The 22589-nt window shown below is 45.0% G+C and overlaps 1 protein-coding gene across 1 annotated transcript; it reads left to right on the top strand.

Annotated features, from left to right (window-relative positions):
- The first annotated feature begins 624 nt into the window (after window positions 1-624).
- On the top strand, window positions 625-22384 carry wls (Wnt ligand secretion mediator). The gene is made up of 12 exons (XM_084480886.1): window positions 625-827; window positions 4253-4525; window positions 9039-9163; window positions 9736-9897; window positions 10511-10647; window positions 14102-14270; window positions 14630-14727; window positions 15686-15749; window positions 16710-16853; window positions 18318-18401; window positions 18567-18735; window positions 21368-22384. Exons 1-12 carry the CDS (start codon window positions 722-724, stop codon window positions 21472-21474), a joined length of 1638 nt encoding a protein of 545 aa, XP_084337012.1. The 5' UTR covers window positions 625-721; the 3' UTR covers window positions 21475-22384.
- The last annotated feature ends 205 nt before the right edge of the window (window positions 22385-22589 follow it).

The following is a 22589-nucleotide window of genomic DNA, read 5'->3' as shown; positions in this document are numbered from 1 at the left end:
TCTTTTGACCCGAGAATTACCACAATGTTCACCAAAGTAAGACTATGTAACTTTTGGTTCCCTGTCAAAACATATGCCAAGAACTCAATCTTCTCAAACAATATACGATTAAAATGACCATTTATAGGCTATAATATACAATATAAATTACTACACGATTTCCCTAACTAGGCCTACATCCATATAGCGGATTAGGATGAACGTAACATAAAATATAAGCGTAGGCCTACCAATATATTGAAATAGACTTGTGGTTACCCGCACAACAAGGCGCTACTATAGCAGTCATTCAATGACATAGTAACCTGCATTGCCAACCTTCCTTTGCAATGCGGTGGCGCTCCACAGCCCTCTCTACTGAAGTGCTCTGTGTGTGTGTGTGTGTGTGTGTGTGTGTGTGTGTGTGTGTGTGTGTGTGTGTGTGTGTGTGTGTGTGTGTGTGTGTGTGTGTGTGTGTGTGTGTGTGTGTGTGTGTGTGTGTGTGTGTGTGTGTGTGTGTGTGTGTGTGTGTGTGTGTGTGTGTGTGTGTGTGCAGGGATAAGCTGGCTGCTATTATTCGGTCATGTGATTCCCCTTTTCCTCCTTCGAAGTTGAAAGGCAGAGCAAGGCTGGAGCAGCGGGGACCAGGCTCTCGTCTCTCCTTTCCTCGATCCCGGTAGTGGGCTGCTGAAATCGGCCCGTTTCGCCTTGTTTTTGTGGTTCTCCTTTACCCTTCTGCACGATGGCGGGGGCTATTATTGAGAATATGAGCACCAAAAAGTTGGTGATAGTCGGAGTTATCCTGCTTTTGTTCCAGGCGTTGTCCTTCATGGTCGGCGGTCTGATTGGTAAGCGCTCAAGTTTTTTTGCCCTTACTTTTATTTGTTTTGTGTTAAATGTGCCGTTTAAAGCTAGAGGGACTGGTTGAAGTGGGGGAAATGTATACTTTCTCTTGAAGAAAGTTAGGTTTCTTGTTCATGTCTGGCACGGATTGACAAACTATTGTCACGGGTAACGCTATTTAAGGGTTAACTCCACGTTATTTACTGCACTAGAGAAGACTACCGTGGCATTCATTGACGATGGGGGGTTTTGTTACGTTAAAGTCGTATCAGCTCCCTATGTAATTGTACAACTTAGTTTTGGCCACATTGCATGGATTGCCTGGAGCTAAATCACTGCTTTGTACGGAGGTATGTGTGCTAGACGCAGCGTGCGGAACACCGTCATCTCTGTGAAGAGAACCTGATCGGGCTACAAAGAGCTCCTCGCATTAACCACATCACTGAATCATCACCTGTCGCGATCCTACTGCCAATTAACATCATTAATTGTTGCGACATCCCATTGATACAACCTCGAATGTTCCCCTTCCCCCCTCCCCCCCCTTCCATGTTATGTCTGGCTGCCCGCAGCCTCAGGCAACATCCTTCTCTACCTTTTGTTTCACTCTGTTTCTCCCTCCGTTTTCCCCTTTCCCCCAATCCCTGTCCCCCCTTCCGGCATATTAAAATGCTCTCCTCTGTCCTTGTGACACACACACACACACACACACACACACACACACACACACACACACACACACACACACACACACACACACACACACACACACACACACAGAAAGAGTGAAGCGCACAACGTGCATTCAGCTGTCAAAGTTATCTTTGGCCTCAAGGAGAGGTGCTGTCAACTTGTTTCAAATCCAACACACACGGAAGTCAAGGCCGTATTAAATATGTGTGTGTGTCCTCTGGGCTAAATGCTGAAAGAACAGCATAGTTTTTGAGCTTAGGCTACATTGACAAACGGGGAGCTGGTTGTCAATGTAGACTAGTATTTACTCTCCCTCTGTCTCTCTATTTTACTCCATGTCTCCACGTAGCTCTCATAACTCACCGACTGCTTCTTCCTGAGATTCATAGTATTCAGTATTTGAATAATCTCACAAGGTATTTTTAATTAGTGTGTGTGTGTGTGTGTGTGTGTGTGTGTGTGTGTGTGTGTGTGTGTGTGTGTGTGTGTGTGTGTGTGTGTGTGTGTGTGTGTGTGTGTGTGTGTGTGTGTGTGTGTGTGTGTGTGTGTGTGTGTGTGTGAGAGACTCTGGCCGACCCCATGTTGTGTAAATGGCAGGTGATAAATTAGCTTGTTGGGTGCGCTCCGAGCTGAGATGGTTTTAATGAAGCCGGATTCCATTGTGTTTGCTCAGTGGCCGGGGGTGGCGGGGGTAATTGAGGAGAGAGAGGAGGGAGGGAGGGAGACGGTTGGTCTCTCTCTCCTCTTGTTTCCCCGACAAGCCCCGGATCACGGCATGTGGTCAGGGGTCAGTGTCGTGGACCCACTGCGCTGCAGACTGAAGGAGCCGCTAGGACGCGGGACTCTGGGGTCACTGAATAACCACACTCTGAGGGGGTCCCCAACTTAGCTGGTCGCTTTAGAGTGTGTGTGTGTGTGAAAATCATTCTGCTTGAGTTGAATAGTGGCAAAAACAAAGTCGATTTTACCAAAACAGGTGGATGAACATATCTCACACACTCGTTTGCGACGGTGTCTTTGGTGAACAGTGAGAAGTTTATCTTGTCAAAGCCAACAGTTTCCCTCTGGTGTGGGTTTGTTTTACTACTTCAGGTGTATGTGGACTGATAACATTTCGATGGATAGATTAGACTACAGCTCATCTGTTTGAACTATCGTTCTCCTTGAACTCTTCAGTGAACCTGCGATGTGTGGTCAAGTACAGCATTGATAGGTTGTTGTAACCTGCAAGGTCGATTTATATACTGATGTACTGCAAAGGCTAATCGTCACAACCAAAAAGGTTATTTTTGTGATAGTTAGGGGTCTTATTAATGCTTCTTCAAAGTCAAAGTGTTTTATTTGTCAAATGTACAGTGCAACACAGGGTCATACTGGGCAGTGAAATTCTTAGGACAAGGCAAGCGACAACTGCGTAGTAAAGCACAGATGGATGGGTACTTTATTCACCTCAAGTTAAAATATTTTTCGTCAGCACACCCAAGTGCAAGAAGATTAGTATTGCAATTAGCAAATAATATGAATAAAATGGGAATATGTTTTGTCATTTCTCACTGTGCCCAGTTTAAATGCTATATGCAGCCTTGTCAATGCAACCTTCCTCCTTTAGCCACCAGTCCACCATTTTAGAAAACCAGGGCCTGAATCTCTCCCCAAGGAATCATTCAGGATCCTGATGAAACAGAAAAGTTAGCCCAGGGATCCAGGTCCTGTTCTCCCTGTGTGTCAGGGGCCCACACCGCAGGGGGTCGGGGCCGTTTCCTATTAGCATTATAATGCCTGATCCTCAGTGCAGCACTGGTGATATCCTCTGACCAGACACTACAAGGCCTAATCTCACGGTGTGTTCCAGATGCCTCGGACACCAGCCTTCCGAGTTTCACTTGTGACGTCATTTCCTGTTATAGCGTTTCCATTCGTCTTTGTGATCGTGTCATGTCATTGGCTAGTCATTGTTATTGTAAGCTACATTAGCCTCTTTAGCAAACCAGCTCGAAAAACGGACGACACAACTTTACATTGTGTTGCACGCACAGCAAGACCGTGCAATGCATTGGTGACCGGAATAAAGTAGCAATGTAATCAAGTGTGTAAGAGCATTTAAAAACGACATTAAAATGACCAACGTGGTACAAATACAGAGAAAATAAATCTCTTCACGGGCGCAGCCATTTTTGTTGAGTGTCATCACTGAGCTCGGTCTACTCTCAGAATTCCAACGGGGCACGACCAAAAGGGGGCGTGCCTCCGAGAAATGCCGCAAGAAAGCTGGGAGATTTCCCCACTTCCGAGGTATCTGGAACACACCATCAGCTCAGCCCGTGACTCTCTTTGGGGGTGTATAGCCAGTGTAATGGCCGTCTGAAAATAACTTTGGGGAAATTCCGTGCAGTCTCGCAGAACACTTCAAAGCCCCCACACCTCGCTGGGAGTTGCATCTCTAGACGTCGTTGAAGGTGTTTGACACTTTGTGTGTTTCCTTGGCTTTGGATTCAAACATGGAGGACTGCAGAAGTTATCGGTTGTGAGGCTTCTGCGGAGATCTGGACGTTCAAATGTTATAGAGCGTGATGGTTGACTGTTTAGGGGCGTTAGGGGACTCACAGCCGAAACGGTCTGAGCGGCCAGCCTTAATATCTGCAGTCTACCTGTACAAAGGCACCCAGCGCAAAATATGAACTCACCCATTCATTAATGTATAAAAAAACATTAATGAATGTCCTCTTCTCTCCCTCAGCTCCGAGCCCCACCACGGCCGTCTTCTACCTGGCCACCAAGTGCGTGGACACGGCCAAGAGCCACCAGAGCACCAAGTGGTTCATGCCCTGGGGGCCCAACCAGTGCGAGACCATCCGCACCTTCGACGAGGCCATGGCCAAGAAGATCGAGGCCAACAACATCGTGTTTGCCGTCCACATCCCGCTGCCCAACAAGGAGATGAGCCCCTGGTTCCAGTTCATGCTGCTCATCCTGCAGTTCGACATCGCCTTCAAGATGCACAACCAGATCGGTGAGGCCCGCTTCCCCTTCACGCAGACCTTCTCCTCCTGGCAGCGTGTGCGTTACCTGACGCCAGTTTGGGCACTTTACGAGAAACGCGTCTGCATGCTCGAACACGCGTCCGCAGAGCGTCGATGCAGAGCGGTGTGGCTCTCGTTTGATACTTCGTTAAAGTGTTCTAGGAAGGGTTTCTTATGAAGCCACGTGTTTTAGGGGGCAGGCTGGTGGATCCGTAGTCGGACTCACTAACCACTAGCCAGCCATGTCTCAGGGATGATTCATAACTCCTAACGGCTCATTAATGACTCACTTATGATAAAGCGCCAAGTCATTGGATAGTGACTGCTACATTTCTAAATGGTAAAGTGTGTGTGTGTGTGTGTGTGTGTGTGTGTGTGTGTGTGTGTGTGTGTGTGTGTCCTGTCGGGCTGCTGGCCGTCGGTAGTCCTCTCAGGGTGAAAGCCTGAGCGACTCACAGGAATGTGGCTCCTCTCGCTGTAATCCCAGTGACACTCAGGAGGGTGAGTGCTAACCGTGATGGATCTCCTGTGTTAGTGCTGGGGGCTCTCTGGGGGCGGGGGGGGGGGGGCTGTTCTGGGATAACTTCAGGGGGATGGAAGAGAGTGGAGAAGTGTGTCCCGGTTTCATAGTTAATGGCCTCAGGGGAAATCTGTCGCCCCGATCCTATCCCAATTCCTCGAGGCAGTGCTTCATGTTAGATCGTTCGGGCTCTCGCCCGTGTGTGATCCTGGATAGTGGTGATGGATGGATGGTCGGGGGACAAGTGTTGATGAACACACCTGTCAGCGTGTCACGTTAATGACGGCTTCGTTCGTTGTGGCCGCCATTTTGGTTCTGGACAAATCTCCCATCAGACTGGGGGTCTCCAGCCGGTGTTTGACTTGTCCCAGTGGGCTAACAGCACGGTGCACTGGACACCGTGTCAGCCACCGGGGTGCTCTACTTCCTTGGTTGGGTGGTTTGATCGAAGGCGAACGTCTTGAAATAGACCTAAGTCTATTTCAACTGTATTCGTTATTAAATGAAAAAAAACTAATAAATACATGCATAGTTTAGTAGTGTGTTCTAATGTTAAATAATGTGCTGATAGGTTTCATATGAATATTCGATTTTATTTCAAAACAATAACCGTACCTTATTTCATCCATTATTCCTGATTGGGTTACATCTCATTATAACATGATATGTGACGATGTATTTAGAAAATCATTGATCCCTATTTATTGCTCCTACATATATATTTTTGGTAATTGCATACATACAGTATAATAATAATATAGTTGGAATATATCATTGTTCCCATTTTGATGCCTTTTAGATTTTTTTTTTTTAAGTCGAAGACGTTCAATATTTACTTTTCCTTGATCGCTCCTACCCTTTTAAATCATGGGAAATGTCAAACAAATTAGAAAAATATTGATCCCAACCACAGAATCTTGGCCTTTTCACTTGATGCCTTTTTACAGATAAAACATCTCATAGTCGCTCTCTCACTTGCTTGTAAAATCATGCATTCATATCAAACATTAATGACCCCAGCCAACACTCTCTGACGGAGATGAACTAATTCTGTCCTTTGATTGGATGAGGTGAGCCGCTAAGACCCCGAACAGAAGACCCCCTGTCTCCACGGAGCTAATAAGCCTTATCTTGTGTTCACCATGCCTGGTGACCTCTGAAGCAGCTCCACCCACCTGTCTCACCCCTACCTTCGAATCAAGCTGCCCCCCCCTGGCAGGCGTCCAGCAACAACACAGCTGTTGAGAAGGATTAGTTTCCGTGGTGATGAGTGCCGGATTGATGGGTGGGTATGTTTGCGTGCGGTAATCGTAACATTCAGGAATCACCCAGACCAATGGGAGAGGAGCGGGTGAGAGAGAGGATGAGAGAGGGGCAATACAGACAAAGTTGACTGCCAATAAATCTCTGTGCGTTCCTCTCTCTCCACCCCCCCTCTCCTCGTTGAGGCCAGCGGGTTTCTTTCTGTGGGTGCCAGCGTGTTTCATACTGGACAAGAGGCTCTCTTAAGGTCTGCTGGTGGAGGGGAACACTTGCCTTTGTAATGCGATCTAAAGATACAGTTTGAATGGCGTCGGATCTGTTCTGAGTTCCTGAGCTTGCCTGCTCATGGCCCCGTCTAAACACACTACCTTGATTTAGAGAGGGACACCACCAGGACTGCCGTGCCCAGCGCCTGTTCGTCAGGGTGTATCGATATAGCTCTGGGGCTGTATTCACAAAGATTTTTATGTTACCGCTAGGAGTGCTCCTAACTCGCGCTAAAAGTTTTTACATAGGAGTTTTTTTCTTAAAAGTAATTCACAAAGCCGCTGAGACCTACTCATACTAAGGATAAATCACTAAGAGTGAACTAAGAGTGACGCCCCCTTACGTCGATTCTCGTGCACGAGTTTAGAAGCGGTCAGTACGGTGATTGATTGTTGTGCCGGCAGTCTCGTTGAAACTCACCCGCAACTTCACACAAATGTGCCCACTAAATCAACGAAAAATAATGAAATAGCCTAGGCTACAAATGAAGTCCTATCAAATAGTGATGGACAGTGCAGTTAGCAGAATACACGCATGATGACACGTTTGTGCAGACCACGATAATGACGTTGTATGCACGTTATAGAGAGAAAGCAAACAATAAAAATACGTCAATTGCATTAAATCAAGGAAGTAATTAAAAGCACCCTGCAAACTATTATCCAATGAGAATATTTCCAGCACTTAAACACTTTAAATATCACCACATACCGCCGTTCAAGTCCTCCTATCATGATGAATGAAAGCGGAGACAAAGAAAACATGAAACGCAAGCGAAAGCCCAACTGGTCCCAGGACCATTGCTACTGCTGGCCCAGTTTGTGCTGGAGAGGAGGGGGATTATATTTGGGGATTCATATTTTATATTTATATTTGTGTGCTCTAACATACATGGAGGTAAACAGTAAACAATAATAAATATGGATTCATCAAATAAAAGACGACAAAGAGCCAATACATTCCATGTATGGTTCGTTCTTTGAATATTTTGATTTAAAACCAAATCCAAAAAAACAATTAAGAGTCCTATTTTGGTTTTTCGGATTTGGTTTTAAATCTGAATATTCAAAGATCAAACCATACATGGATTCAATATGATGTTTTTTACGAATAGGCCTAAGCCTAATATCCGTAATCACTAACATGTTTTTAATTTTTTAATAAATTTTTTAAATAATTTAACTGTGCTCCTGGTTGTGGATTGAGATAGGGTGTCAAGAGTTTCAAGTGACATCCAGCTGGTACATGGTGCCTCTCAAAAAGCTGCCACAGACTGAGTCCTCATTTGTTTACGGCGCAATGATTTTGATGTGCGTCCCGTCAATAGCACCGACCACACCGGGCATACCTGCGATTGCCATGAAGTTGGCTTTGATCCTTTAGAGTTGCTGATTGTCCAAAGGAAACCGGAAAAACTGTTGGATGATATGTGGTCTAGACTATAGAGAGCGCGTTGATGGTTTGATTTATGGCACGGCTGACTGATGGTTGCAATATTCCTAAATCGTCGGCATTGCAAAGTTGCATTTTCCCTTTACTAAATATCGAATTGCATTTATCTCTATCAATTCACAGTCCTCCATTGTCTCCAAAGCATTCTGTCTTGCTGCAGATTCTTTGTGAATAGGTCTTAGTGAATTACGAGTCCTCTCGAGGACTTTTAAGCTCTCCTAGACTTAGGTGCTACTTTTAGGCCTAAAATACTTTGTGAATTGCTCTTAGTAAAATAAAATAGGAGTCCTAAATTTAAGACTGACACGGCCATTATTTTTAGGAGTTACTCCTAAATTCGCCACTTATGACCTATTTTTAGCCCAAAGTTTTTTTTGAATACGGCCCCTGGTGTTATGGCTCTGCAGGCGACTGAGTTCTGTCCTTAAAATATGATAATAAAAAAAAATACAAGTATTAGCATTTTGAACTACATTATGAATCACCAATTGAGCTTATTAGAAAAACAACAAAGCTCTGCTTTTCTTTGCATGCACATGTATGGCTGGTGGCCGCAAACATTAAAAAGTGGGGATGAACAGGGTTTGGGAATGGAATGTACTAAAATATCTCTGCCCAAAAGATATTCATAAGCTACTATAGGTCGATGTATATAAAAACCTTAATTTGTATAATCAAATGTCTTGTGTGTGTATATACACAGCCACTTGCGCCGGAAATATGATGGGTTTTGGTTTTTATCTTCCAAAATCATCATCATTTTGGCTGATGTAGGTCCACATACATGGCGGACATAATGGTGCAGCCCTAGTTTGTAGTAATTATATTTATGAATGCATCCATCTTGACACGAGCTGTTCTGTTTTCTCCTGAGACCCCTCCCTCACCAGGACGACCTCGTTCACCTGCCGTTATCGAGGCTTTGTTGTCATGTGTGCAGCCCCCTATACTTTGGCAGGGTGAGTTCTGATCTTGACTATCTATGTCTGGTGTTTCTCCAGAGGACGGGGCCCTGGCCACGGTGGACGTAGGCCTGGCCTACAGAGATGACACTCTGAGCGAGTGGACGGAGATGGCTCACTCCCTGGAGCAGAGGAAACTCAAATGTAACTTCACCACGACCAAGGTGAGGAGCGTTGTCAGCTGCTTAGCGTGGGCCTACTGGAGGAAATGACTGTTCGATCTGGGTCATTTAAGTGTGGTGTGGTAAACGGGCCATGTTGTTTGAGTAACTGCATTGTAGTAAGAGAGAGATCAGTGTAATTCAGTATTCATCTTGTTATGAGTTTGAGTAATGTTATGTTTTCATAAGCGTGATTAGGTTATTGCTGTCTGGTGCGTTAAGACAAGTGAGATATGCATAAGACTTACTATAGAGCTTTTCAGGCATACCAATTCTGAAGTTATCGCAATGGGCCAGAGATGTGATTGGTATCATTTTTAACAATCTTGGGTGTACAAACGAATGTCAGCTAAATTTCCAGCTAACATTTCTTCAATTTACATACAAGATCCCTCCTCCCACTAGAGCCTCCTGTTTCTAATATGGGGGATTTCGTCACGCTAGAGAAATGTCTATTTTTTTCATTCCACCAATACAGAAGCTTTATTTTCTGTACTCCACAACGAAACCATGACGCCTTGTGTCCGCTGGGTCCGTGTCTTTCATGGGATGAATCCTGACCTGTTGTCCTCCAGAACTACGAGAACGAGGGCCGCTACTACGAGTGTGACCTCCTGCCCTTCATGGAGGTGGGCAGCGTCTCCCACAAGTACTACCTGCTCAACATCCGCCTGCCCGTGCACGAACGCAAGAAGATCAACGTGGGCATCGGGGAGATCAAGGACATCCAGCTGGTGGTGAGTCGGCGTCGGTCGGACTGTATGTTTCCAAAAATGACTGTTCATGAATGGACTATAAACAGTGTTAATGTTAAATGTTTTATATGTATTGATCATTCATCTCTATGGCAGTCGGCGACTGCAAGCCAATGTTTACGTACACTGCGGAACGTGACGGGTTGCTTTTGATAACCGTTTGGCCACTCTGGGCTACTGTAGAAACAGGATGTAAACCAGCGTAGAGGACCACTCTGTATGTAGATAAAGTAGATATTGTTGTGTCTCATTCTAACAAAAACACAACAGTTCTTATTCTCTTCGGATTATACACCAATTAAGATCCCTGCAATTTACAGATGTTGCTTCCTCAAGGTGAGAGCTAGCCATGTGACAAACATTATAACATTCTAAATTCTTACTATTCTTACTTTTAGAACTTGTGTTATTTTTGATAATTTGTTTTAATAACAATCAAAACTACAGATAAAAGTACATTCACAGAATATGCGTACTAGTTATTCAAATGAAATGATCATTCCAGACAGTCGAGGTAGACCCTAACAGCGGTATACGCTACATTAGTGAAACGACGCGCTATGAGACGCGGTGACACACTGCTGTTCTCTTGCAGGGCATCCACCAGAACGGAGGCTTCACCAAGGTGTGGTTTGCCATGAAGACCTTCCTCACCCCCAGCATCCTCATCATCCTCATCTGGTACTGGAGACGTATCACCCTCATGACCCGGCCGCCCGTTCTGCTGGAGAAGTAAGACTCACCCCTTCAGCTCACTCTCTTTCTCTAGTGCTGCTAGAATAGTATGACACCAATTCTCACCCTTTTCTAACCCCTTTTCTTTACCTATTCTCTTATTCATCTAGTTCATCTCTTCTTCGTCTCTTCTCTCCCTCCATCTGTTCTCTCTCTCTCTCTCTCTCTCTCTCTCTCTCTCTCTCTCTCTCTCTCTCTCTCTCTCTCTCTCTCTCTCTCTCTCTCTCTCTCTCTCTCTGGATTTCTTTTCTAACTAGTCGCTCCTCTTCTCTCACTACTTTGCACTAGCACTCTCTTCCTTCGAAGCTCGATCCATAACGATCCATCCATGACGATCCATAATCTTGTTCTTCATCGTTTATCTCGTCTGGCATATTTGCATAGTAGACTGGTATTGAATTTGATGGCGACTAAAATAATTCTCTGCATACATCATGTGGAAGTAAATATTCATAAAATGAACGGCCAACTCTTGCACTAGTACTTTGTGCCACACATTAGTAAACCACACGCTTCTTGACCCCAAACCTACACCGTCTCTCTTCACGCCCCTGAAGAAGCACCCGGCTCAGAACATCTGCTTAGTGTGGAACTGCACACGTACATCTGGCTCCCTGGTTAAAGGGCTCCGAGAACTTAGCACTGATCAAAGCTCCTGTATGTTTATATGGTTTCTTTGAGATTGATGGAGGATATGGTGTTCAACAATACAAGGGACTGTTATTATATGTGATACTAGATTCTGTGGTTACATAATGGGATGAATAAACATGTCCTGTCACTGAAGTCCACATGATGGACCATGTATCAGCGGTAAACAAGCTTCTTAGATTCTTAAACGCAGATACACCCACACACACACACACACACACACACACACACACACACACACACACACACACACACTGGAGTGCATGCTCAGAATGTCGCATGTGGTGTAAAGTAAAGTAGCGCTAGTGTCTAGCCAACCCCCACGGCGTGCTGGGAAGAACCAGAGTCATGGCATCGTGTGTCTGTGACGAGCGCTACAGGAAAGACCTAGCCAAGCATGTTAAACGTCACGCGACATGCTAGCCGGTAACGCACACACATACACTCGCATACACGCAACCATCCTCTCGGTCTTCCACAGATGTGATTCCCAGACGACCGACAGTGGCAGTGCCACTCACGTCCTATTTGTGAAGGCCAATAATTATTTCATGCTGTAAAAGCTTTAGCGTGGCTGGTGCTACGAGAGCAGGAGCCGCCTCGACCTTTTTAAAATGCACTGAGTGGCAGCAGAGGCAATGATGTCATGGGTCTGGAGCACTCTGGGGTCTGAAGGGATAAATAGGTTTGTTAAAGGTCCCATGGCATGAAATTTTCACTTTATCAGGTTTTCTAACATTAATATGCGTTCCCCTAGCCTGCCTATGGTCCCCCGGTGGCTAGGAATTGCGTCAGGTGTAAAACGAGCAGTAGGTATCTTGCTCCACCTTTGGAAAAAATGAAAGCTCAAACGGGTCGATTTGGGATCTGGACACATATGTCGTCATATGGGGCCAGGTTACCTCCCCTTTCTCTGCTTTGCCCGCCCAGAGAATTTGGCCTGACAAGTGTGTGTGTGTGTGTGTGTGTGTGTGTGTGTGTGTGTGTGTGTGTGTGTGTGTGTGTGTGTGTGTGTGTGTGTGTGTGTGTGTGTGTGTGTGTGTGTGTGATGCAAGTGTTATTTGGATAACCGTTCTGCTGTTGGTGTTATGGCGCATAACACGCAACACAATAGCGCAAGCTTGCATAAAGCTCCCATTTGGTGAAAAGACTGCGTCGGGTTCTCTGAGGTCTCTGGTATTTCCACAACGAGACTCGTAGTGGGGGTTATCTCGGCCATGGTTGAGAAGGAATTGGGAACTGCGACATGGAGGAGAAAGGGATTGTCCGCCGGAGCCCCGCTGCCCGTTGCCCGGGGTTGTCTCCCGCCGGAGCCCCGCTGCCGCGGTAACGGGGAAGCGGGGCTCCGGCGGGCAGAGGGGCTCTGGCGGGAGACAACCTCGGGCAACAATCGCGGGCAACAATCCCTTTCTCCTCCATTTCGCGGTTCAGTCTGTACTTAATATTGACGTGGAAGAACCAGAGGCATCTGAGAACTCGACGCAGTCGTTTGAGATTCATAATATCATCCGGAGGTGCAAACAGCTTTTGACCGTGATAATATATATAATATTATATAGATATCTATATATAATATGATATTATTTAGATATAGAGCTCCAGGACTCCCGCCGGAGCACCTGGAGTGTTCAGTGTTCCACTGTAAACACTAGCGCATGGTACCGTGCCATATATATATATATATATATATATATATTAAAAAGCATCCATGAAGTAGCATGCCATGGGATCTTTAAGATGACGGGCTTGTGTCAAAACTGACTGCAAGTTGGTTTAGTGTGTGTGTTGCTCTAAATGTTCTGCATACCAATCCAATGTGGTTTCACTCTTTTTACTTCGGGATAAAACACTGAGGCTTCCTGGTTCTTATTCTTTTCTCTTTTTTGCTCTCTGCTACGCCCAGCAGGCCTTATCTCACGTAGACCTGTACTCTGAACATAAATGTGCCTACATACGTATACTGTTTTCCCTCCCCCCTCCTGAAGCTTCCCTCTCAGCCCTCACTTCTGTCACCAGGGTTTCACCGTCCAGCCCTCCCTCCGTTTCTTCCATGTACAATTATCCTTTGATCAGTTCGCATCGTGCTGAGACCTGAAGCCGAGGTCTGCCCAGGAACGTTGCTCTGATTATGAGGCGGGAACATTCTTCACTTGGCCTTGAACGCTGATATGTCTAGACTCTTTTCCTTTGGGGAACATTGCTGTTGTCTGTAGTGTTTGGGTCACATACTGACTAACTCGGTTACCTGGGAGGAGTGCAGGTTATGATGAAGCGTGTGTGTCATGGTCATAATTATTTTTATACATTATTCCATTTTTTTTTTTTATGCAACTCAACAATTCTCTCATCCTCGCTTGGTGGATATTGTTGAGTCATGTGTTTTTCTGTGCATGCATAAACATCCTCCCCTGATGCTTTGTCCTGTATTGGCCTGTGGATCCACTATTTTTGATCCACTGAAACGATTTGCAATATTCAGTTGTAATATTTGGTATGTAATTGAATGGCTTTAGGTTGTGATAAGTGTAGGAATATTGCTAATAAGATGTATGACAATGTGTGAGATGGGCTTTTTGTGCCTTTATGGACATGAAAGAGAGACAGGAAAGTGGGTTGGAGAAGAGAGGTGATGACATGTAGCGCAGGACCTCAGGCGGGATGGGCCCTGGGTCCTCACTGCCTACGCGGTTAGCCAACCAGCGGGTCGAGCCACGGAGCCTCCCGGGTTAACCTGTTCGTCACCGAACCCGCCTACAGACCGCAGTCTGGTAACATTTGAAATGCTTCCTGTACCTTCCAGGGTCATCTTTGCTCTGGGCATCTCCATGACCTTCATCAACATCCCTGTGGAGTGGTTCTCTGTGGGCTTCGACTGGACCTGGATGCTGCTCTTCGGAGACATCCGGCAGGGCATCTTCTACTCCATGCTGCTCTCCTTCTGGATCATCTTTTGCGGGGAGCACCTCATGGTACGTGACCCGGCCCCTTCCTAGTTAACGGTGTCAATGGCTGTGGGTCCCTTTTATTTATCTTACGTTTGTTTTTCACGTTTGGTCTAAATGCACTAGCTGCCGTTTCACCAGTCCTCTTCAGACCATTCATTGCATGCATGCATTCCCACACCGACGGCGGAGTCCACCGTGCAGGGCGACAGCCGGCTCGTCAGGCAGTCCAGGGTTGGGCGTCTCGCTCAGAAACACCTCGACACTCGGCTAAGGAGGAACCGGGGGGTCGAACTAGCAACCTGCCGGTTACCCGCCAACCTGCTCCACCTCCTGAGCCACATGCCGCCCCATACGTTGGGAGTAACTTTGTGTCGTGTGTCCAGGACCAGACGGAGAGGAACCGTTTCTCCGTCTACTGGAAGCAGGTGGGACCCATCGTCTTCGGCTCCTGCTGCCTGTTCATCTTCGACATGTGCGAGAGGTGAGGGCCAGCCCCGTGGTTAATGTTGGTTAATGGTTCAGAATTTTTACTTGGCTTTTTCTAAATGGCACCGTCGTGAATGCATTTGAATGGTAACAATAAATGGCCACAGTTTCAGCTTTATGTGTGCAGTTTGTCCAATATGTAACAAAATGTTGAAATACTGGCTTCTCCAATAACAATGCTACAACCAGCATGTTCTCCTTTTTGAAGTCACACAGGCCAAGTTCTTCTTAGTCTTGGCCTCTGTGTTATGATTCGGTATACTCTGGAGTACACAGGGTTGCCAGATATGAAACAAATTAGCATACAAATGCAGCGTGCTGAATCCATGGAAGCTAGTGAACTGATTACCTAAGAGTGTCCTACATTCTACTCCAAATATTGTAGTTGCATTTGAAAGATGGGGATCGCTCGGAGGGAGGATTTCAAGATGGATGAATCATAATCGGGTTATATTTTGCTAACGATAAACAAACTGTGAATGTATGCACTAGCGTACATTCACAGTTTAGTAATCGTTGTCACCTAACCCTAACCCTCATCGTCGAATAGAATAATTGTGCTAGTCTTAAAGTGTAATGTTGTGGACGGCTTATCTTGTGCCGTGTTGCTTCAGTTTCCTCAACCTGGAAACCTGCGTTAGCTCCTGTTCTGGGGGGAGGGGGCAGGCAGGGAACCACTCTTTACAATAGTGTGAATTTAGCCTGCAGTACCCGTTTTAAATGCTTTAAGTTAAGTGATTATGCTATTTAATATTCATTGACGTCAGTGCTTTATCAAAGGGACTTTCAGTGTGTTTTCTCGTTCACATGTAATTAATGAGCAAGTATGGGTAGGCTGCTGACATTGGGGTTTGAACCCAGAACCTGTATGCTGAGATTCAAACACTCTAGCCACTAGCCCTTTAAGGATAGGATTTGCTAAATGTTTTCTAATGTTGTCTTTTTGTCAATAGGGGAGTCCAGCTCACCAACCCCTTCTACAGCATCTGGGCCTCAGACGTTGGAACGGAGCTGGCCGTATCCTTCCTCACTGTGTGTGTGTGTGTGTGTGTGTGTGTGTGTGTGTGTGTGTGTGTGTGTGTGTGTGTGTGTGTGTGTGTGTGTGTGTGTGTGTGTGTGTGTGTGTGTGTGTGTGTGTGTGTGTGTGTGTGTGTCAGGGGTTGATTGGTTTGTCTGTTTACTCTTTGAGGATAGACGCTATATCAAAGCACTCTGTGACTCTCACTGTAAATAGTCAGCGGTGCCAAATTTTGTCTACTCTAAATAATGTAGAGACCAAACTATCTGTCACCAAACTCTTCTGATGCAGACCTCACTAGTCGCACTCTTACGTGAATCATACCTTATCCAGGAAATGGATTCAAAGTCTGTTGACTTCTGTGGAATTGTGCATCTTTCAACCCCCCCCCTACCCTCTCTCTTCTCTCTCTGACCTGGAATGTACTCTGTACACAACCAGCTCCGTGCTGTCCGATCTAGTAAGGTGTGTGTGTGTGTGCAGAAGGGTCTACTTATTGCCAAGGTGATGCAAGATTCATCAGTTCGTTGCTCTCTACCCCCCAACCTCACCCCCACCCACCCTGTCGCCCAGCACCCATAAACAGTATCGGCTGAGATGTGGGTTTTGACATTTAATTGGAAGTGGCGTGTGGAGTCTGGAAGACATTTTATTCAGCTTCTACAAGCAGGATCATGAGTGCCCCATCAGACCAGACCAGGGTCTACAGGGCTCTCTCGCTTTAAGGAAAGCCTAAAAGTGTTGTGACGGCAAATGCATTATTCGTTAAAAAATATCTTTTGCTTATGGCAGTTGTAGATGCAAATAAGATGCTGTAAAATGAATAATATCAACCCTAAAAATGGGTCAAGGACCTAAAGAGGTTGAGAGCCACTATTGTTAGTATTGTACGTTGTATCTTGTACTCCAGTCCCTCCGGCGCCGTGCCAGTCTTTCCCCTTAACCGAGCGTCGCCTCAGATGGCGTTCATCATCGTGGCGGGGATCTGTGCCTGCCTCTACTTCCTCTTCCTGTGCTTCATGGTGTTCCAGGTGTTCCGCAACATCAGCGGAAAGCGGTCGTCCCTGCCGGCCATGTCCAAGGCCCGGAGGCTGCACTACGAGGTGCGGGGGGGGGGGGGGGGGACTGACTCAATAATACCCGCGTTGTGATGCCACGTTGCGCAATAGGAACCCCAAAATATCGGGGGAAAGTCAGGGCGATATTATTCCGATGAAGTCGCGGAGAGACGCCGTCGCGCTCCGGGGCGTGGTTGTGTTTGGTTTAGAGCCTGCTTGAAGCCGCTATGTGCAAGTGTCCGCGCCGTGGTCGACTCAACGAACACACCCCACGGTGCATAGCACGGGCGGGTGTGCACGCTTCCACACAGTGAGATGGAGAATTGTTTTCATTCGTTCTGAAATGTATTTTTAAGAATTGCTGTAGATGAGCTACATTTTGTGACCAAAGAAATTACTAAACGATGCAAGAAAATGTACTTTTTGCCCCCTGGTGGCTTGGGGGGCCCTAAGCCATCGCTGGTATATGGCTTATAGCAAGTAGCTGCCCTGGGTATTGCATTATTCATTAACAATATGGCAATATTGTTCACCACTAACCAGGTGGGTGTTTTATTTGGCAGCATCTGCCTTGTTCTGTCTTTCTAAACCTCTGTCGCTTAACTTCAAAAGAGCTTTATTGGCAGTTTAAAAATAAAGCAAAGAAAAAATAACAAACTACTATAAAATAGTTAGAAAATAAGGTGAAACATAGATTATCAGTACAAATTGAGGGTTAGATGAGTCAATTAAACTGTACTTGTGTCACAGAATGACTCTTGACTCATTTGTAGGCGTTACTGACTGTACTGGGGTATTAAAGGTCAAATATGAAACAAAAGGTTAAACATAAAATAAAAAATGTATATCGATGAAGTTGTTTGTAGGCAAGGCAAGCAACTTTATTTATATAGCACTTTTTATACACGAGGCAGACTCAAAGTGCTTCACATTGAAACAGGCTTACAATAAAATGAAATAATAAAAAATAAGTAAAATAAAAAAGGCACAAGTACATAATTTTTTATTGTACAATGTGTGTAGTAGTAACTTATATTTACAAACATTTCAATATAGTACAGTGTCTTGCTCTCTCTCCGCTACCTCTTTTGTGTGTGTGTGTGTGTGTGTGTGTGTGTGTGTGTGTGTGTGTGTGTGTGTGTGTGTGTGTGTGTGTGTGTGTGTGTGTGTGTGTGTGTGTGTGTGTGTGTGTGTGTGTGTGTGTCTGTCTGATCCACCAAGCCTTAAAGGGTTGAATAGATCGAAGGGTACGGCTTTAAACTAAAGCCAGAGCTGATTGGTAAAGCTCCTCTCCTCTGTCCAGTTTATTGATTTTATTTTCTTTTTTTTCAACTAGCTTGTGCAGCTCTTAGACTATTGTATAATTATTTAGCTTGCAATATTGATGATATTCTTTGCTTTTTCTCAGCCTCACATGTTAGTTGTTTTTAGATTAACACATGTCTGGAACTCAGAAGACGGCCGTCCTATAGAAAGTGTTCTCAACCCGTTTCTCGTCATCCCACACAGGGTCTGATCTTCAGGTTCAAATTCCTCATGCTGGTGACTCTGTTCTGCGCTGCCATGACGGTCATCTTCTTCATCATCAGCCAGGTGAGTCTGGGCCTCATCCAGAGTTTCCACGCCTTCTAGAAACACCCTGAGGAAGAGTCCCATCTGCTGCTTTAGCAGTGTGATTTGGTCAGTTAGTGCGCGTCTGTTTATGTGTCTCTCTCTTGTTCTCTCTCTGTCTGTCTGTCTCTCTGTCTCCCTCTCTAGGTGAGCGAGGGCCACTGGCACTGGGGCGACCACAAGCTGGAGGTGAACAGCGCGTTCTTCACAGGCATCTACGGCATGTGGAACCTCTACGTTTTCGCCATCATGTTCCTGTACGCGCCGTCACACAAGCGCTACGGAGACAACCAGTCCGGTGGCCAGTGCATCATAAGTACGTCTGCCAGCTCAAAGGCATCCTTGGTTTTCTTAATTGACCAATATTAGAATGTCAATGGTATGCAGTGGTCGCCAACCCGTCGATCGGGATCGACTGGTAGATCGTTGAGACTCTCCCTGTAGCTCCCGAAAAATAATAGAAAACTACATACATATAAAATATGGCAGTGTTCAGTTTTGCAAGCACTTCTCTCTTGCTCGCTCTATCTCTATCTCTCTATCTTTCTTGTTCTTCTTTTGTTATTGGGCACGAGACAATCGCATTAACCAGGACAATTGGCTGAGGTAGAGTAACATTTCACGGTAAGCCAATCAGATGTAGAGTTGGGCGGGTGTTGTTTATATATTCGGAAGCACGCAAAGTCGGACACACAATGACACTAGTGAGTCAACGAGAAGCAGGAATGGCGAGCCCAAATAATCCAAAAATAGCCTTCTTTAAATGGAAGTATAGCCAATACTTTTCCCTCCAAGAAATTATTGGAACGAGTAATCGTGAAATGCACGTTATGCCCTCGATATATGTACCTCTCCACGTCGGTGTCAAGTAATTCAAACATCATTCAACGTTGCATGCTTCCATGCTTCTGTGCATGACCATGACCATGCACATGACCATGAACATGACCATGACCATGACCATGCACATGCACATGAACCATGCACATGTATTTTGAGTTCCGTTAAAGAGGGGTGGAGATGGGGTCCAAATTATTTGACACATTTGAGCATTTAAACAAAATAGCGAAATAGTTACTTTCTACAGTAATATATAGAATAATAATAATATAATCAGAACTGAGCATTACAGTTAACAATAGCACTTCATATGATCTGCTCACTGCAAGTAAAATGTATAATTATTATTATTATAAAGTATGATTTGTTGTTGGTTACTATGAACAAAATAATTTCCTCATACAAATGGAAAATAGCCCTCATGCATTTCTTTTGTGTTGGAATGAAATTATAGAATGAAACTTAATAATTTAAGGTAGATTGTAAAATTCAAGACAGCTAGCTTTGTTGTTACAGTGTTTTCTTGGTTGCATCAATTTGAAAGTTGGACCAAAGCCAATGTAATTCAAATACAATTAGCCTAATAAAAGGTATTAAGTTGGAAGTAAAATCTGGGCTGTGTTCTTTCTCGCAACGCTTCAATAGGTAGATCTTGCCTTTCACCAAGGCTGAGGTCAGGGATCTTGGGCTTAAAAAGGTTGATGACCACTGGTGTGTATATAGTGTTAACAGGTAGATCTGACATGCCTCCATGCTTGTATTTACTATTTAGTCTTTTGGCACAAGTCTGCATTTCTCTGAAGCGTCTTAGTGGAATAGGACACATGTCTTTGAGGAGGGTTTGGCAGCTTGCTCAATGGTGCCTACAAGAAGGTTTTGGGCATTGGGTTTAAACCTTGTAGCTTTCAGCTGGTATGCAAATGCCCAATCCCCCCAACTTCTCTGACCCCTTTCCTAAGAGGCCAATTCCAACCTGAATTCAGACGGCAAACCTCTGCGTTGCGGGACATGGCTTTCAGAAGGTGGGAGGGTTTGTCCCGTTGGCTGAGGAAGAGCAGCAACGCAGAGCTATCGTCACAAACCACAGCGAGCCATAAATCACTGCTATGAGCTACAATGTAATTGGAACAAATCCTTCAGTTTAACGCCAGTGCAGGCCTGTGTCATATGTCCTACATCCCTATGTAAGGAGGCACAAGAAGTAAGCACAAATACATTTTAGGTTGCCAATATATAAAAAAAGACCTGCCATGATTTATTGTATTTTATTTTTGTGTGTGTCCTGGTTAGTAAACCGGGTGGTGGCAGTGAAGGGGCTCATTTGGGGGGTTTTACATAAGAAGGGGTCCATAAGATCATCCTTAGGAATCACACCCCTCTCAATGGGCGTCGTAGTGGTGATTTAAAAGTAACTGAAACACTGTAACTAAACTTTGTTTTCTGTTTTTGTGACTCCATGTAGTTATAGTTTTACATCTTTAATTTGTAACCCAACTTATGAAACCCCACACGTTCTGCACTGTGCACCACGGTATTGCCTACATTCTGATGTTGTACCAGCTTCTTGGATACATTGGAGTTCACATGTTTCTATACAGAGAAGCAGCTGGCTGAATACATTTCCTCATTAATGGATACCTGTCTGGGAACAGTTAGCTAGAGAAGGAGAACAAACGTATCCCCAGGGGAAGGGGCGACTGCCGTGGTCCAAGTCATTGTAGCTAATGGACTCCAGGCTTCCTTCCAAAAGGGGAGGAGGGGGGGAAAAGGGGCGGGGGAGGGTTGGTTAATGAAAACCATCCATGTTCTGCATGGAGAAGGATGGTATGAGGAGGATAAATCACTCATGAACAATACGGATCGATTATTGTATTGGTATACTGGTATATTTCGGAATATTTGTTTTGATAATGTTCATATAAACAAGCAGAGTAATGCTACCCTCCCAAGCTAACAATACTGCAAAAATGTGTGTGTGTGTGTGTGTGTGTGTGTGTGTGTGTGTGTGTGTGTGTGTGTGTGTGTGTGTGTGTGTGTGTGTGTGTGTGTGTGTGTGTGTGTGTGTGTGTGTGTGTGTGTGTGTGTGTGTGTGTGTGTGTGTGTGTTAGGTGACACCGGCGCCAGTGGAGAGGAGATCCAGCTGACCACCACCATCACCCACGTGGACGGGCCCACGGAGCTGTACAAGATGACCGGGAAGGAGGCGCAGGAGTAGCCCCTCTGCCCGGCCGGGCTCCTGATGGCTGCCTCCTCCTGCTCCCTAGTGGCCCTAAAGTCATTCACTCGATGCGTGTTTAACCGTTTTTATATCGACGACACAAAGGGGCCTCTCGCCAGCTCCTCTCTATCTCTCTACACTCCTCTCTCTCCACTGCCTGACTCCATCGTGCTCACTCGGGGATAAAGTCCTCTCTCACTCTGTCTCCAGGACTCTGACCAATCACAACCACGTCATCCGTCTTGTTATTTCATTGGGTTGTATTTTTTTTTTTTTCTTTTTTACGTTTTTGGTACTTTCTGTGAACATGGGGTGGTAAATATTACAAAACCCTTCATTTCAAACCATCCAGATCAGTGTTGTAGCTGTGATAAAAGCTTTCGGTACACCAGAGTCATCCGTTCCTGTTTGGTTGGCTCACAGTGGAATGACTGAAAACCAAACCCGGGTCTTTCTGTTATGGGATGGACCACAGGGTTTTATTGGCTAGTAAATGACCAATTTGGATTTTTATAGGGAATGTTATTGTTTTTCTAGTCCTTTATTTTCATGTTGGCCTAATGGTCTCAGCCAAGGCTTCTCTATGTGCACTCACACCATTACGCTCTCATAGAACATAGATAAAGGGAGAAGCTATTCTCTAATGTTACCTTTTTTATTATTGTTGGGGAAATGTACAGACTCTACATAGGTGTTATTTGGGGAGCGAAATGGATCTTGTAATGTCATTCATTATGTTACAATGTAGATATCTATTTTTTCTAAAGTGCTTATAATCAACTTTATAAAGTATTCGCATGAAGTAGTATCCTTGTTTGAGAAAGATTTGAAGTTGACGAGCCTATTACACATGGGCCCTAGTTATTTTGTGCATTTTATTCTAATTTAAATAAAATCTTTTACTTTATCTGTGTTTTTATTGTCTTTTACTTGAGCTCCTGCCTTTTGTTGCATCTTGTATTCGTCTGCTCTTTATTTTGTTCATGTAGCCTTTACAGGGCTCGTTTGTGAAATATATCATCTCAATGATTAGATTTCCTGATTAAATTAGGTAAAATAAGAAATTCCTGCATATTTACTAGTGGAATCAAGTGGATATCTTGACAGTGGGT

The sequence above is a fragment of the Micromesistius poutassou genome, assembly GCF_964030765.1.
Source record: "Micromesistius poutassou genome assembly, chromosome: 16".
Lineage (NCBI taxonomy): Eukaryota > Metazoa > Chordata > Actinopteri > Gadiformes > Gadidae > Micromesistius > Micromesistius poutassou.
The sequence above is the reverse complement of the archived record's forward strand: the minus strand, read 5'-3'. Positions and strand labels throughout refer to the sequence as shown.

Excerpts from the sequence above, each read along its gene's own strand:
- wls (XM_084480886.1), top strand. The coding sequence starts at position 722 with ATGGCGGGGGCTATTATTGAGAATATGAGCACCAAAAAGTTGGTGATA. Across the intron at positions 828-4,252 it reads CATGGTCGGCGGTCTGATTG|CTCCGAGCCCCACCACGGCC; the intron begins GTAAGCGCTCAA and ends TCTCTCCCTCAG. Across the intron at positions 9,898-10,510 it reads TCAAGGACATCCAGCTGGTG|GGCATCCACCAGAACGGAGG; the intron begins GTGAGTCGGCGT and ends GTTCTCTTGCAG.